General features: G+C 37.8%; 1 protein-coding gene across 1 annotated transcript in view; it reads right to left on the bottom strand.

Moving 5' to 3' along the window:
• The window catches only part of LOC139718531 (voltage-gated delayed rectifier potassium channel KCNH8-like), a 194,914-nt gene that overhangs the window by 2,289 nt on the left and 174,201 nt on the right, over positions 1–18,424 (bottom strand). The window contains exons 6-17 of the mRNA XM_071630003.1: positions 17,840–18,077; positions 16,144–16,301; positions 15,099–15,306; positions 13,551–13,739; positions 11,405–11,604; positions 10,398–10,504; positions 9,351–9,493; positions 7,659–7,764; positions 6,527–6,635; positions 2,040–2,257; positions 666–850; positions 90–190 (exon numbers count right to left, since the gene is read on the bottom strand). Of these exons, the coding sequence (XP_071486104.1) occupies positions 90–190; positions 666–850; positions 2,040–2,257; positions 6,527–6,635; positions 7,659–7,764; positions 9,351–9,493; positions 10,398–10,504; positions 11,405–11,604; positions 13,551–13,739; positions 15,099–15,306; positions 16,144–16,301; positions 17,840–18,077 (1,962 nt within the window). The remainder of the gene's footprint in view (positions 1–89; positions 191–665; positions 851–2,039; positions 2,258–6,526; positions 6,636–7,658; positions 7,765–9,350; positions 9,494–10,397; positions 10,505–11,404; positions 11,605–13,550; positions 13,740–15,098; positions 15,307–16,143; positions 16,302–17,839; positions 18,078–18,424) is intronic.

Here is an 18,424-nt window from a genome sequence, read left to right as displayed (position 1 = left end):
AGACCATGTGGGTTGAGACTAAATGGCTATTAGACAAAGTGGGAGTAGACCAAGTGATAGATCACCCGTGATAAACGTGATAAACTAACCTGTTTATCGAGACGCTCCACACTGTTTCGTGTGTACTCCAATTCGTGTCGAAGATCCTCCTGATACAGCGAGTCGGAAGAATTCGATCTCGTGGTTTGATCTGTAGGTATAAAACAGCATTGGGAGAGGCAAGATAAACAGACGGACAGACAGACAGACAGACAGACAGACAGATAGATAGACAGATAGAGATGAAGAGATGGAGAGTCGGTGCAAGAAAGAAAGTGAAAAGGGGAATTGAAAGAGGTAGAATAGTGGAGAAAAACGTTACAAACTGCATCGAACTTCTGCCGGAATGTAGAATTGCTGATTTCTTTGGGAACACCATCATAACATAGGAGGAACCATAATGAGAGATACTATGAATACACATAAACACAAAAAGACACCCACACGTACACAAGCCAATTTTATGCACTTTCGATCCATCTGCGCCAGTCTATTTGCCTGTCTGATACATTGTTCTTATCTATCTATCTATCTATCTATCTATCTATCTATCTATCTATCTATCTATCTATTTATCTATCTATCTATCTGTATGAATATATAGGGCGCCCTCTTTGATGTCGTACCGTTCGACAGCTGAGGAGCCGTGTAGCTTTGTCTCATGCGGCTCTCACCAACAAGAGGTTGGCGTGGGGCCAGCGTCAGGCTCCGATGTCGTGTCGCCGACGGATGGACCGTGCTGCGGCTAGCCGGAAAGTCGAAACTGTGCCGCTTGAACTGGCTGCCCTCATCTTCCACTCCATCGACGATCCTGTGGATGATGCCAAAAACGATGGCAGATAAAGGGAGACATAACATTAATATCACCACTAAAGCTGAACCGTGGCGCGCGGCTGGTGCGTTGGTAAGTTTTCTTTGGCGCGTGTGCCATTTGGATGAGTCTACTCATAACCTCCACGTCATTTAGCGAGTTTAACAACCTGGGAATGCTAACATTTTTCTTCACTTGCATAGGTTAGTAGGTTAATCTTTTATGACTTTCAAAAATGTCATCTTTTTAATATTCTGAGGTAGAGACACATCAAAATAATAGATACGATAAAATGGCATAAACTTGAGTAGAATATAAATTTGTAAATTGGCAAAATTATAATGGTCTTTGACAAGGGACTTTCGGGGTAAAGGAGGAAGTAATTACACGTATGCAAATTGATGAGGCCTTCATAAAAGCAAGCTCGTTTGAAAACAATTTCCGTTGAATCATTGGCGAAGCGGAAATCGTTTACTTGTGATAAGTACTGACAAAAACAAGATAATGATTAATAACGACAGTTGAAGGATAAGCTTAATAAGCGAAGAAGAAACCAAACACTTGCATGATATCGTTAAAGTAATCACACTTCCAGCACATAGATATAATGCAATTATAACGTGAGCGTCATGCTGCGACAATTCGTGATATGTCATACTATTGTAACAAAATGAAGACTTGCTGTTGCACGAAGCTCGGCAACACAAGTTATGCTAGGCAGAAATATCGTGCACTTTAGAGAAGAACATGTAAGTGAAAGGAATAAAAGATGCGTATGTTCGGAGGATGAAATCACGAAAATCAGACATCTTGATTGATCAATTTTCAATTCCCGCCCTGAAAATGCATATTGATATTTTTAGTTTGATGGAAATGAATGAATGAATGAATGAATGAATGAATGAATAAATGAATGAATGGATGAATGAATGAATCAAAAAAATGAAAGAAAGAATGATGCATTAATAGATGAATGAATGAATGAATACATGAATGAAGAATGAATGAATGAATGAATGAATGAATGAATGAATGAATGAATGAATGAATGAATGAATGAATTAATTAATTAATGAATCAATTAATCAATCAATTAATCAATTAATCAATTCGGTTGCTGAGTTGACCCTTTTGTTAGTAATTCCCTCATTTTCGTGGGATCATTATCTAAACATGAGCGTATCTATACCTTGGACTTAGATCAGGTGGTACTGATGTTGCGACTGAGTTGCTGACTTCCAGGAGCATATGTCTGTTCTCCATATTGTCCTCCCCCGTGTCCGTGGACGAATCTTTCATCTGCTTCGACGTGCCGACCTCCTCCTCGTCGCGAACCTCCGAGATCGACGTCAGCCGCGTGTTGCGCCCGCTGTTGTTCGTCTCGCAGTACGAGTATTTCTCTTCGGCCTGCCGGAGAGTCGGCGGAATGACGCGATGAGTCGATGGAGGAACGGGGACAGAATGAAAGACGGTGAAACAAACTCCGTATTTTATTCTGCGTAATATTACTTAATGACAAACAATGATTACCATCTTTCGATAGAGTGACGTCTCCGCACGGCTGTGGAGAAAAATAATGTCGAGTCATGATCGTCATCCGGAGATCGTCACCTGCTGGCTGTCTTTGAAATGGAGAATGAAGAAAGATTCACATTGGAAGAACAAAGGAGGGAAAAGCCAAATCCACGACGTTTCCGTTTTGTTCCACGTAAAACACAATAATTCAAACATTCTATGCACATTAAAAAACACAGTTATATAGATAAGAAACCAACATTGACATCATCACCGGAAATCATATCTACGCGAGACACGTTCAAGAACTAATATCAACAACAGAAAAGAGAGATGTGCAGTCTATTCAATGCTCGAATCATTTGGTGCGAACGTCCATGTGCAGGTGGTTTGTGGCGTTGAAACGTGGGAAGTGACCAAAGGAAAAAAAAAAGAAAAAAAAAGACTATGGTTTGAGTGAGGTGAGAATTGTTCGCATGCAGATTGCATTCGGTTGAGGTTTTTCGAAATCAAGAGGCGCAGTGCTACCTTTGCTCTCTCTCTCTCGTTACAACCTCGGTGCCTTTTACCCTGTTCACTCACTACAGCCATAATTTTCTCGAGCCCAGCCAAGATTTTTGTGTCTTCAGTTTCTCTATATTTAATCCCCAGGCCAAAAAAAGGAACAAGAGAAAAAAAAAGGTGTTCATGCTCGTTACAAACTGACAGAGCGGGCAGGGAAGAACTAATACACTCTACGTTGCGTCAGTTACCGGCGGGCAAGCCTACTGGCCAGGTGTGCTTACTCGAACTGACGCAAGTTTACTGGAAAAAAAATGTATTGGAAATCAAAAGAAAAAAAAAATAAATCAACTATATAAAAGTATCTATATTTTCTGTATCAAAACCATTGCAAAAAAAAAAAAAAAACGTTCGGGGATTGGAAAGTATATAATATGAATGTAAAGGTTCCAATAAAAGAAATAAAATTCTGAAAAAATATGAATATGTTTATATAAATTTATATACATACAAAAAAGGTATGAAGATATATAGAACTGATAATAATCAGGAGGTAAAAAAATATATATAAAAAAAATCAGATGCACTAGTCTATGCTGGCTGGTACGGCAGGCATTTTGGCTCTAGTGATATGGGAACACTCACTCTTGCTCTTTTTCTCCACCGTCGGAGGAACTTCTTCATTTTCTGTGCTTTTTCGGCTGGGTAATCCAAGTCAGGCGGATTTTGAGTGGAGCTCCAAAATTGCTGAAAGAAGGTGAGCAATAGAGGTGGTGCCATACTAAACATGAGATGCTTTACATAATCTTCTCTCGTTCCTTTGTGTGTATGTCTGTGTGTTTGTTTGTTTGTTTGTTTGTTTGTTTTTGTCACTCGAAATCGTCGATTCCTGATTTATTACTTTCAAATATCTTTTCCATTTTTGTCTGCTCCATTTGGGACTATAAGTACATGATATAGTTTGACGTCTTTGAAAATGAAAAGAAATGAGAAATGTAAACCATATATTGGTTTAAAGTGGCCCGAAAGAAACATGGCCTCTCTTGGTTTTTGTTTTCCACCATAGGTAGACACTCGCCCCCATAGAAACGAATATCGGTGAAACCTGCATTTTCATCCAGGCTTCCTCTTAATGGGCGTGGCCTTTGGGAGGTGACCACGCCCACTATGGTTTACACCATAGGAGCTTTCGGGGATTTTGTTCCCTTGTCACTGAAGGCAACTGGTTAAGGATTGTAGTCAATGCAAGAAAGCGTGATCATAGAATGGAAGTAATGCTTATAAAGGAAAACAGAAATGGCTGAGAAATGAAACATGATTTGAGGTCGCTTGACAAGTTGTGAAAGAGCTATAGGGGAGGAAAAAAGTATTGTTGCGACTCTTTGATTGTCATATAAAAGTAAATGAAAACACGAGAGTATTGTTTTGCTCATCGTATCGTAAGAAGATGATTCAAAAGTGAGCTTTGCCTGGGGTTTGCACAGTATTATTAATAAGTTTCATACATAGAGAGAGCAAAAAAGGAAGGAGAAAGAGAAAGAAAAAAGAGAGGAGAGAGAGAAAAAAAGTTGATGGAAAGAGAAAGAAAACAAGACACGTTGATACACATTTGTAACCTTAACAGGCAACTGTGAAGAACAGTTTTAATTCATTGATCATCGTAGGAAGCAAAAATGTTCCTGAAGTTACACCCAAGAATCCTTTGCCTCAAGCAGTGGACACTAAACCTACGATCAACCGCATTATTACGACATTTGCATTTCCTATCTTTGTAAGGAATACAACAAAACAGTTTTAAAATCGCATTCAAAAGCCGTCCCTCCAGGCGCAATTGTCACATCATTTTGCATGATGATGAAATATGATGTCAAACTAGAGATGGTCCATTCCATTCCAGTTCCGAAGCTTCCTCGGAAATCGAATGCGAAATATCGACGTATTTCAAACAGCCGCAAGATCAATAACTTCTTTTTTGTTTGGTCATGCGAAGTGTTAATTATTGCTGGGGATTATTATCACCAATAAGAGCAGAATGGCATCATAATATGGATATATCTGCCTCTTCATTTCAACGGCGGTAAAACATCCTTGGGGTGAGTTTTATTGTAGTTCTGCAGAATGATCGTGGAAGGTAAATCACCTGTAATAGTTGAATTCAATGATATTCTTCCTTTTGACTTCATTTGCAATATCGAACACTTACTCCTGTTAACGCAAAATTGAATCTGACGGTGTCATTTACACGCACAACGTCAATACATTTTACATTTTTTTAATAGAATTTCTAACAATAGCAAGATGTGTGAAACTGTAAAAGCCCTCAGCAGCATTTAGGAGCTGTTTGGCTGGAACAAAATGAAGATATTTTCAGAGTTATTTCTTATGGCAGTAGGCCTTTAAATGACGGAAAAGACAATCTCATGACCGTCATTTATTACGACCAGGTAAAGCATTGAAACCAAGCAGATATTTAAATTTCCGATAGCTCTGTCAGAATAAGAACTTAAATCCTGCATAAAATGCGTTAATGGGGGCAGATTCAAATCTGGCAGAAATTGAATTGAATCACACAGGTACTACAGATGGTTGTCGTGGTGATAACCTTCGACCTCAAATCGAATGCAAAAGGTAGTTAATGCACACAGTCGTACGTGAATGATTGGCTGACGATAAATATTGGGTAGCGATGGAATTTGAGTGAATGCTCAAGGTTAGGATTCGGGATCAAAAAAAAAATAGTGCAGTATGGTAGCAGAAAGATATGAGCAAGAAAAAGGAATATTTTCTCTTTACAAGACGGAATGATAATCGGTTTTTTTTCACAAGTAAGCACTGATATACTGGTGAAAAAATGACTAGGTTTGATCCTAATTTGTAAATTGAAAATGAATTGATTTAGTTGGATAACTGAATTATAATACAATTCGAATGAAATTAATTGATCTAGCTTTTGGTTTAATATCTAATCCGTGTACTGCACATAATTGATTTTGCATTCATCTATCGTAATTGGTGAGTTGGCATATGGACTTTGTTTTGGTTTTTTGCCTCAAAATATGATAATAAGATTACACTTCACTTAATTTCATTTTTTTAATTTATTCATCTGCATGAGTTTATTATTTTCATTATAGATGAAACAGACCTACCATGTACTTGGAATATCGCCTTTGCACGAAAGAATGAGTTCGATAATCAAATGGCAAAAAGTATTTTCTCCCAAAAATAAAGTTTGCGTCCTCTTTCATGTCTTTTGCGTCGTTTATTGATAGAGTGTCATTTTTTAATCCAAATAGATATATCTGGCAGTCTATAACTCTTGAATATGACCGAACAAAGAGGACCAATTATGAAATTGACATTTCTCTTCTACAAACCTAACGGGTACTGACGATAACTGAACTGAATTATCCATCGCACCTCTAAAAACAAGAATGGAACAGTACCTGAAACATATCACTGTAGAGCGGTTGATATGGTACCATACGTATGAAAGATTTGATGAAAGTTTAAACTAGAAGGCAACAGCTCAGCGCCGCATGCGTGAATGGAATTGCGCCGCCATTAATGCAACGATGACTGAAAAAAAAAATAGAATGGGAATGGTGAGAGTCTTTGGCTTTTTGTCTTCATGTCCATCCTAAGGCAAGCGCATCTTACCTCTGAATCATATCCCTCACGGAGGTTAAAGGTCAAGTCGCGTGAAATCTCTTGCTGGAATTTGTTATGATACTCTGGATAGCTTGACAGGACCTCTAAAAGTTCGTGTCTGAATCAGAAACACAAAAACCGAAAACAAAGTGTCTTTAAGAAATACTATTATAGAATAAAGAAAACATCGAGTGCTTTGAGTAGTCGCCTGAATGAACAACGCATGTAGATAATGAACATTGAACAATGTTTTTTTTTCTTCACTTTGTGGGGCTTACCCGAGATATTCAACTGGATATCGTTTTATACTAAATGATTACTAGCGCTGTGACTTGACCTTGGCATTGACATTACATTCTCAAAGACAGTTCAGGTAATAGATGATGAAAGTCGTTACACCTATTAATTCTAATAAGAAAAAAAAAGCCAAATCCTTTATTTCTTCTTTACGATTCTGGAGGAGAACCATTTCTAAAATGTACGTACACACTATGATGTACACATTGTACAGCCGCTCATCGACATGACAATTTCTATATGCAGGGATTACATTATTTTGGTGATTATCTGACATTCAGATGGTGCTGTTCTTTTTTTGCGTGTTAATCTTTTTCTCTGTTGTGAAATATTAAAAAAAAAATGAATTTACTGAGCTACTGCTGCTGTTATACAGCTTCTTTCTACTGGAAACAACTAATACTCTGCCTTGAAACTACTTGGGAAGAGTTTCTTTATAGCATCTTACCGCTGTCTTTTTAATACAAAAATGGTGAACACGTTTCAATAAGCACTGTTACTACAAAAGAAGCTAATTACTCATGGATGCAATGACAGTGGTAGGGAGGATCCCTGAGCATAATTTATTCAGGCTTCAATAAGCCACATTCTCTTAATCAATATAAGGTCCTCTCCTCATCATATAGCTTTCTCACGAACATATTTCTTTGAAGAGATACTGAAGAGATACAGAAAATGATGAAATATGCAACAATCGCTGCTAAGCTATGGTGGCTTTAAAAAGTGAAGTCGTTTTGAGTTTGTAATTTTGAGCATTGCAAGTGAAAAATATAGTTCCGGAATGCGTGCTATGACTATCTTATCGTTGTGTAAGTATTAGACTGTGCCGCAATGAAAGACATACCGAGTCACTGACTGGAGGTCACAGTAGGTCAGAGCGTGGATGTCGCCACTGGACTGAATGACGGTATCTGTGACGTAGAGGTCACAGCCGAAGAGGTCGCCCTTTCCTGGAGTTGATAAGAGAAATCATTCATAATGCATGGATTGAATCGGTAGCACCACCAATAAGTTCATGTCATATTTCTCATAGTTCCTTGGACATGCCCTTCAAAAAGTCAGAGAATTATGATTTGATTCAAAGTGATGCTGATTTTTGACTATTCGTGCATTGACACACAACCACTCGACAACATAGGATACTACATTTAAAAAAAATCTTACATCTTATGAACAGTCATTCCATGATATTCAAACATAGTATTTGCTGTCTTCACAATATGCTTTATATCTCTGATGTGCCCTGAAAGATAGCCAGGTTTAAATGGATGGTAGAGTTTCGGTTAAGACAAGGATTCAGGTTTTTTTTTAACTTTTTGCAAGACAATTAACTACTTACGTGAAATACTAAAGAGCATACAATTCTAAGAGAAATTGAAAGTTTATTTGATGAAAATCGGTTTTGAAATGGCTGAGATATCCAAACACAATGAAGTCCTAATGTAAAGGTGAGACCCATTTTGTATTATGACCATTTTATTTTGCTATGTTTTTGGATGTCTCGGCCATTTCAAAACCAGTTTTCATCAAGTAAACCTTCACTTTCTTTTAGAATTACTGTATGCTCTTTAGTATTTCATATTAGCGGTTTCTAATCATCTTGCAAAAAGTTAAAACCTGAATACCCATCTCAACCAAAACTATACCATCCCTTTAAGTCTTGTTTGGGAACTTTAAGTCTTGTCTGAGAATGCCCATGACTATTCGGCAAAACTTGCAGGAACAATATACAAGTTCATTTTGGTGAGATCAATTAACTTATTACATTCGACAAAATATAAACACAGTGTGTTTAATTTGCAAAGTGCTTAATGTGCGACAATCCAAGAACACAACCATTATGAGGATGAAATGCCAAGATGGGACACTCCTCTTACAAGATTTCGCTTGAGTCCAATTTTTTCACCCGATGTTCACAAATATTATCCCGTTAGAGATTATAGAGAACGCACTTCAGGGCCTACGAATCGCAATACTAAACCACGGAGTTAAACTGTCTTCAAGATTGTAAAGGATGGACGCCTTCATGAATGCAAAAACACAACTGAAGCAGACAAGCAAACACTAGGCTAGAAGATAATGACCACCACCACCAAAAAAAAAAAAATCATGGACATGCATACTCTAGCAGGATTCGAACCTACGACCTCCTGATCACAGGACAAGCGTCTCATCAAATACAACTATAATCCATTATCCATTATTCAGGAGAAAAAAAAAACACCTTGACGCAAGAATTTCGTTGATTTGAATATAATATTATACGAAGTAGGCCCTACCCGCGGCATGTTATAAGGATCAGAACCACACTGTTCGATGGTCTAGTGGGTAGGACGCCTGTCCTGATCAGGAGGTTGTCGGTTCGAATCATGCCCAGGTATAAATATGCCCATGATTTTTATTGTGTCTTCTGCTACCAAACACTGATGAACGTGATTAATTCAGTGCTTATTTACGTCGATGTACAGATGATGTAGGGCAATTTGTTAATCAGCAATGAAAACCCGAGAAGCTACGTCAATACAAAGACTTTTACCCAAAATGGCGACCACCATGCCGTGTCTCAGGATCTCCATAGACCCGTTTAGCAAGAAGTAGATGACGTTGAGGGCGTCTCCCTGGTGCACAATGTATTCGCCTGGCGCGCAGAAACTCGTCTTTATCCGCAGCGACAGCGATCTGTGAGTATTGCAATGACATCAGCAAGGGAGAAAGAAAATGAAGAAAGAGTGTTGTAATAGTGATTACAGTGTTGAAGCTAGACGAACACAAGTAGACCCAAAGAATATGGGATGATAACGGTGTTAGTGATATCAATGATGATAATGAAAATAATGATGATGGTAGTGATAGTGATGATGATGATGATGATGATGATGATGATGAAAATAACAAGCATAATGACAACTATCATGGTATTATAGCTGTGGTAGTACTGCGGCAGACCGTCAATGCGATTTTTAATAGAAGATCTGGAGTTGCTTGCAGTAATCGTGAACACCAGGTGAATACTTATTCTAGGCATGAGGCGTCCAGTGATGATAACCGTAATGATAACAATAGTGATTATGATAATGAGGATGATGATAGCAATAGTAGTGAAAATATAATAACAAATAATAATAATGATCATCATCATCATCATGATAAGGATGAAGCTCATCAATTGATATCCACATTTGGCCGGGATAATGCCAGTATTGACCTTTTAATACACAAAAATCCTTGTCGTCTCAGCGCGTGCCTGAAAGTCCGCCTTTTTCTATTGTTCTCTGGTTATCGAATTCAAAACATCTCCATCAACATAGACTGACTGCCAATAAACAGTGAGAGATATGCGATGGGACTGAAATAGCATGTCTGTCGGTAGTGCCATTTCGTTTGTGCTGGCCCGTCTTCCACTATGTTCTACTATGGTTTTGACGCCACTATCTCGCACAACTTTTCGGTTATCCCTATGTGCAAGACGTAGCCTTTAATAAATTCGTTACATAGCGTATAGAGTTAAGGTTGGAGTCTCAGTAACGAGGCCTTGACGATAGGCTATTTCGCTTGTCCTCGCAGTGACACCTTTTTCATATACCTGAGGCAACCTTGGCTGGCATCAGCGAAGATAGGAAGAGCTAGAAATTCCTTGTGTAGGTGCATAGCAATGTCGGCTCGAAGCTCCTCGGGGAATGTCTGCAGCATCTAGATAACCGATTAAAACGTAACAAATAAAATTAATGACGTCATAATAACTGATGGAGACAGAGCTAGTCAAAATGAACGAAATATTGTGATCGCTTTAAGTTCATACATCAGAACATTACATATGACAAATACACGCAAAGACACATATCATTAATTTTTTTTTCAATTGTATTCTCGATTTCCATCAAACAAAAGGCAATACAAATACAAAGTACATTGACTATATTTGATAAATCATACTGTTACAAGTACGTAAGCATTATATTATATCATAAAGTTTAAAACAAAACACATGAACGGATGAATAGAAACAATGCATACATTGCAATAGTGACAAAAATAGATATAGAGATGGAAAAGAGTGATCTACTGAAAAGAGGATTTTTTTTTCTAAAACATAATATTCAAATAAGTTTATGTGTATATGCAAATACATACAAGACACTTTGTCATTGTCATACACCGCGAAATATAAAGTGAATCAAATAAATGTGATATGTTTCTATGATACAAACAATGTAGGTGTAAATACTGGTGCATAAAATCATATAATGTTCACAATTGAAGAGATATTAATATACCAACTCAAAAGTTCTTTTTCACAAAGATATGGATGCATATACTGAATTTTTATCTTCGTGTCTGTTATAGGACACATAAAACTCCACCTCATTTCTTCTATTCCCCCTTTTTTTTTGTGGGTCACTTTAACCAGTTGCGGACGAGCAGAGCTTCCTATAACGCGCACTTCCCACAGGCACTTACCCAAGTATGTTCGGGACGAATCTTCAACGGGTTAAGTGTGAGCCAACTATGCATTAGATAAAATGATGTGCTCAATCGTATTGTTTCTTTTTTTTTAATGTGAATCATTAAAAAAAAAATCGTTTCACCAACCTCTGTGGTATCGATACCCATGTTAATTGACCACGATGTCATGAAGTACTCCTGCATACGGGTCTTTAAGGCGGGTGGAATGTGGTGCGAGCGCACGAAGTCTTTCAGATCGCGTAGTTTGGTATGGTAGAGGGCGCGACGCGAGTACATGCGTTGGATTATGGCCGTCACGTTACCGAACACCGCGGCGTGGCACAGTGCTACACAGATGGGATGATAAAACGAGACAACCGAACGAAGATCTTTGAGATTTGTCACTTAAAGAAGAAATCCACCCCCAAAATAAATAAACTGCAAAAGAAAGAGAGAAATATTCCCTACAGAACGATACAAAAATGACAAAAATCGGATAAGAAATAAGGAGGATATGACATTCTTAAATTTCACATTTCTTGACCAGTCCTTATGAGTATTCAAATGAGCAAATTGACGATGTCATGATCTCACAATTTCTTATTCATTTCATATACAGAAATGACAAAAATCTCATATTTCAGCTGTATGAATATAAAACCTGCCTTGAAACCCCCCAATATGAAAAAGAACAAATGTTAATTCTGATATATCTTGATATCATAACATGCCTTTACTAGTATTAGCTAAAAATAGCAATTCTTTCCGAATTGTATGCATAGCATACATGAAAAATTCGGAGGGTATGACGTTATCAACTCTCTTGAAAATTCATCAGGACTGGTGAAGAAATGTTTTCCGAAAAAAAAGACTCCTTTTGAACTTAATTTATTTTTGGGGTGGATGACCTCTTTCAATTTGATGTGCCCTTTTCTACCAGGCAGAGAAGAACGGCCAGTATAGGCCTATTTTAGAAACAGAATATGTACCTCATCATCAACGATTTTAGTGTTTAAAACAAGATGCTGTATCAGGTTAATCCATCTACTTTGAAGTGTATACTCCCTCTACGGCTGAACGAAATGCAAATGAATGATATCAAGTGAGCCTTATGTAGCACAGGCGATAGTGATGAAAAGGCTTGTGCAGGCCTTTTTCCCTCCCTCGACAATTTATGACCAGCATGAACAAATTCCAGAATGTTGTCGAGATATGATCATTCAAGAACGCGAAGCCGACATCACGAATGCAGAATCCGATGCTCCCAGGAACATGACGAGAATGGTTGATGTCTCATATTGGTAAATAATTCTCTGTGGAGACTCGTGCTCAAAATACAATTTTCAAAAAAAACCAAACCTCTCTGAAAACGCCAAAGTATCTCTTCTGTTTCATGTCAAAGCAAATCACCAACTTCTCTCCGTTCAGTTCGAAGACTTGCAAGTGGGTCCTTCAGCTCAAACTCAGCTCAAAATGTCTTTAACTCTTTTGTGCCTATGAGTCAGACGTGCATAAATTTCGCCCACTTTTCCTTGGGCAAGAAATTAACCAGTTCCACACGGGAACCTGGTGGCCTGTATATTAATTCCATGGGGATTTCAGAATTTAGTATGGAACGGGTTAATGTGGCACACAGATGGTTATAGAAAGATTCTGCGTTCACCGTCACTTCAGGTTTGCGCATGTTTTGTGAATTTACAACGAAACAAAAAATAATATTGTCTCGATTGAATTCAACAAAAAAAAAATCTTGGCTCTCCAAATGCGATGCCATTTATAAAGGAACCGTCCCCGTTATTAAAAATAACAACAACAACTACTACGAAATCATCAGCTTTGATCAAACTGCTTTTGTTGATTTTCCCCGGATTTATTTCACTATCTTTGTTGCGGCAAAGCGTTGGAGATTATTCATTCCAATATCTTTGTTGCTGCAAACACTGACAAAGCGTTGGGCCTTGGAACGATATCGTGTGATATAATAATAGCGTCTTCTTTATCCAGGGTAGCATCTTCATTGTTGCCACTGCTCTACCAGAGGGCTCTGCCATAGGGCTCTGCCATTATTATTACCCTAGGCGTTGCCAGGTACCCATCTATACACCTGGGTGGAGAGGGACAAAATATCTTGTCCAAAGACCTAAGAACTGCGCGGGAATCGATCAAGGGTCCTCCGATCATTGCCGATTGGGAGTCGCGAGTCTTATCCACTGTGCCACAGCACCCCCACATAATTCATTTTCTACTTACAAGATATAGTGTGAGACCCACAGATCTTGGATACAAAACCTACCTCCCAGGAACATGACGAGAATGGTGAAGATCTTCTCCGTGTTGGTATTGGCTGACACGTTGCCGAAGCCCACGCTGGTGAGGCTGCTGAGGGTGTAGTAGAGAGCCGTGATGTAGATGCTGTCGTTGTAGGGGAGCGACCTATTGTGTACCGGCGTCTTCAGCTGATCACCAAGCTCATTTATCCAGCCTTGGAATTTAGAGAAAAAAAAGAAGAAGAGAAAACTGAGAGGAAAAATGGTAGGATTAAAGGGAAAGAATCGACGACCAAGTGAAAATCAGAATGATAATGGTTCTAATGATAATGATGATGATGATGATGATAATGATGATAATGATGATGACGATGATGACGATGATGATGAAGATGATGATGATGATTATGAGGACGATAATGAGATGATGTTAATGATAATGATGTTGATGATAATGATGATGATGATGATGATGATGATGATAATGATAATGATGATGACGATGATGACGATGATGATGATGATGATGATTATGAGGACGATAATGAGATGATGTTAATGATAATGATGTTGATGACAATGATGATGATGAGGAGGACAATGATGATAATGACGATAATGATGATGATGTTAATAATAATGATGATGTTGATGATGATGGTGATGATGATGGTGATGATGATGATGATAACATCTTTATCCAGACCCAGTGTAGCCTCTTCAGCGTTGCCATTGATCTTCCAGAGAACTCTGGCATTATCATTACCCGATCGCCAAGTACACATACACTTGGGTCAAAAGGGACATTGCGGGCAACACAACTTTGCCAAAAGACATGAATCATATCCACCATATATACTACCTTGCTTCCATCAGAATGATGATTATAGTGACTTTTGTGGTAGCTGTAACATAATTTTGATATGAATAATGATAGAGTAATAGCAATGGGAAAAAGGTCAATAATACAAATACACGTATCACTTGATACTATAAGTGTCAGCATTGCTCCTTGAAAGCATGGCCAGCTATTCGTTTAAATCAGCTTCAAAGTACGATTTTTTTTTAACATTGCTTAAAAACAGCAATAGTTACAGGATCAGAATGGAATCTGATTTGTGTGTATGTGTGTGTGTGTGTGTGTGTGTCAGAACTTAAATGACTTCTCAGGATTTGAGCGAAGATGTCGTGACGTTGTTAACATCAACTTGGTGATCAACTGAACAAAAAAGCAACAGCAACAAAGAAATGAAAAGAAAAGAAAGTTTCTTACGGCACTGGACTACAAAGCATGGAGTAAATTTGACATTTCTCACCTGTAAATAAGATTACAAGTAGTTGAATATGTATTTTAACTGACAGAAAATTCAAATCTTGGCGTTGACAAGATTCGGAAGGAGATTTATTTGGCACCTATACGCATGGTTGGGATTTTACTTAACTCCTATTGACCTGGACAAAGGAGGGTTTATGGAGAATACACATTGTAGCATTTTCAGTTCGACGTAAAGGGTTAATCCCTTTAGATTTCTGAGTAGGAAGTATGATATAATAAAACTCATGCATCCGCCTACCGAGATCCCATCCCTCTTCGTTTCTCTTCAGTTCCTGTCGACCAATCACAAACCAGATACAAGCGAGCCAATGAGCGAGTAGAGCAAAGGCGAGCATGAAGAACGTAAGGACGATGGCGCTGTACTGCGAGTAGCGCTCGATCTTGTTGAGAAGGCGAAGCAAGCGTAGTAACCTTGCCAATTTGATGAGTTGAATTGTGTCCAGCTGCTAGTAAAGAAGGAATAAGGACAAACACAAAATTAAAGGCTTATGTTCTCAACTCTCTTTGAAATTCCATGACCGTCATATCCAATTTTGATAAACGCTCTATCTTTCTGTTTGTTTGCATTTCATCCAATTTATTAAAGACAACTTCAACTTGTACTGGAACCATGGTTAACACAAAACAAGAGATGAGGCATATCTCTCTCTGAAACAGCAAAATTAGACCAAAACTTCGGAAATATCAGTAGCTTAATCACTGAAAAAAGGGTAAAATCAGCAAATCAGATATTTCGAGGACGTAGACTTGGGTCACCTGTATTTACGAGTTTACTTTAGCAATGAGAAATATGAACCAGAACCACTCATTCATGTGGAACTATAAATTATCTTCATAGTTATGTTTCAAGCACATTCCACGTCTTATTTCATAATTATTATATCATTAACATCCGTCCAACCTTATCATGAACACAATGTTAAACCTTAAGACTTCTTGTAATTATGAAAAAAACATACTTGTATATCTAAGCATCCTTTCTGACGAAAAGAAATGCGACAAATCCTTAATCATTCACATGCATAATTAAACATAAAACTCAAGAATTGCTGACAGCTGAAATTTGCACTTACAGACGGTACAAAATGTTGCATAATGTAACACTATTTTCGAAGATTCTCGTTATTACGTAATGATGACTGCTACGTGATTTTCCAATCTGTTATAACTGCTATGATGACAACGATGAAGATGATGATGGATGTTAACGCTGTTGTGATTTGTCAAAAGCGTATTATTCAAATATAAAAGCAAGTCATGCTGGAACTCCGATAAGAACTCACCTGTAACTTTAACGTGAGAATCAATAGATCGAACGGAACGGCTGCTAACAAGTCTATAAAGAACCAACTTCGTAGGTAGTTTATCGCTATAGCTCTTGCCTCGTAGACTACCTTCCCCGATTTACTCACGTACGTTGTTCGAAAGTTGATACCCACATCTAGGTAGAGAAAATCAAGGCAAGAAGGCAAGATAGTGTAAAAATATTGATTACTGGTCACTGACTTTCACAAGTTTCAATACCTACAGAAATGTCCTTTTTAAAGGGATGGTATAGTTTCGACTTAGACGGAGAATTCAGATTTTAAATTTTTCCAAGACAATTAAAAACCAGAGCATTATTTCAATTCTAAGACATGTAAGAGGAATGCTAAGTTTGTTTGTTGAAAATTGGTTTTGAAATGGCTGAGATATCCAGTGGGTCCCACCTTTAATTAGGTCCTCTTTGCTTTGGGATATTTTTGCCATTTCAAAACCAATTTTCATCATATAAACTTTGAATTCCTTTTAGAATGGTATATGCTCTTTCATATTTCACACGAGGTTTCTCATTAACCCACAAACACTAGAACAATAAAGCCCCATCTCAACGAAACTAAACCATTCCTTTAAGGTCGAAATTAATTCTATCCGTTTGCTTTCTAACAGAATAGGGTGCATGTGTAAAGTTTGTTGATTGTGAGTAAATAGTTCGACAAATAGGTTGACATGTTGGGCTATCATTCCCGTTTTTTATCAAATGCTAACAAAAAATTTTGGCTGGTTGTTGGATGATGCAAGTTAAAGGGATGTATAGTTTTGGTTAAGACCTAACTTCAGGTTTCTATCATTTTTATTTTGTTGAGATAACGAGAAACTGTTATGAAATGTGAAAGAGCATGTAATTTTAAGAGGAATTCAACGTTTATTTGATGAAAATTGGTTTTGAAATGGCTGAGATATCCAAAATCGAGCAATCCCAATAAAATATGGGACCCACCTTTTATTGCGGTGGCTTTGTTTTACTTTGTTTTTTGGATGTCTCAGCCATTCCATAACAGATTTTCACCAAATAAACTTTGAATGCCTCTTAGAATGGCATGCTCTGTAGTATTTCATAAGTGGTTTCTTGGTATCTCGCAAAAAGCTAGAAGCACAATTCTCATCTCTGTTAATACTATACATCCCTTTAAGCTCTTCCGGGGGGCCTGTTTTCATGATCATATTTTAATCCTAGGGCGAAGAAAAAAAAGTTCGAACAGTTTGTTTGACCTTGACCTGAAAACATCCCTCTCTTCTTCACAGTGCTTCACGGTACTACAGATTTTATCTTGCCTTTGGAAAAAAGAAATCAAAGAGCACGCGTCATGTATCAAAATAAAGAAACCTCAAGTTAAATTAAAAAAAAAAATGTCGATAAGATTATATTGAGCGGGAATTATACATACTTTTTAATGCCATTGCTTTTCAGTTTTCTGTGCAAAATTTTAAATAATCCCACCTCCCTGGTTACAGTTGAGACTGTAGTAGCACAAGATACGATGGCAAGCAATAATCAAAATTAAAGTACCTCCCCTTCTTGCAATTCATATTTTCACCATTTCACCATAATAGCTTTACGAACGCAACGATAAGTGGGGAAAAACTTAATGAATGAATAAGTAAACAGTGAATTACATGCTTATTTTGATCTTATGAAAAAAAACAAAGATAACTGACCTAAAATGAAAATAACCTCTATCGTGACATCGAGAATGGTGAGGACCATTAACGTTTCTTTCGCGTTTTGCACTGCTGCGTTGAAGGGCACGACTATGGCAATGTAGAGGGTAGCAAGTAGCACGCACCAGTCCCACACCGATTTCATGATACTATAGTGTAGTACGATGAACCGTGATTTCTTCATGGCGGCCACCTTGTACTCTGGTAGTACTGTTGATTTGGGGGAGAGTAAACCCTGGAAGAAACACAACACTCGTGTATCACCGTCAGCTCCCTCAATCAAACACTAATGTTTTTAAATTCACTTTATTCCAGTGGAGTCACTGATTTATCTTACACATCTGCTCACTGAATCAATCTTTATAATTGTGATAATATTTACAAAAACCAATCCAACAAACAGCAAGGTTTGATGAATCTTGGAAAATCAAGTCAGAAGTTATGATTTTGCTTTCAAAGTTTCGGTGAAGCCATCGCTGGATGAGAAGACTTCAACACTTTTTCTTCACGTATGAACATAAATATAACTAGAAATGTCGCTACGTCGACTGGTATGCCTCCGCTATAATGCATGGTTCTCCC

This window comes from Diadema antillarum, unplaced genomic scaffold (assembly GCF_040938485.1).
Source record: "Diadema antillarum isolate AM-2024a unplaced genomic scaffold, OU_Dant_1.0 scf00000095, whole genome shotgun sequence".
NCBI classification, from domain to species: Eukaryota; Metazoa; Echinodermata; class Echinoidea; order Diadematoida; family Diadematidae; genus Diadema; species Diadema antillarum.
This window is presented reverse-complemented; position numbering and strand designations above follow the sequence as displayed.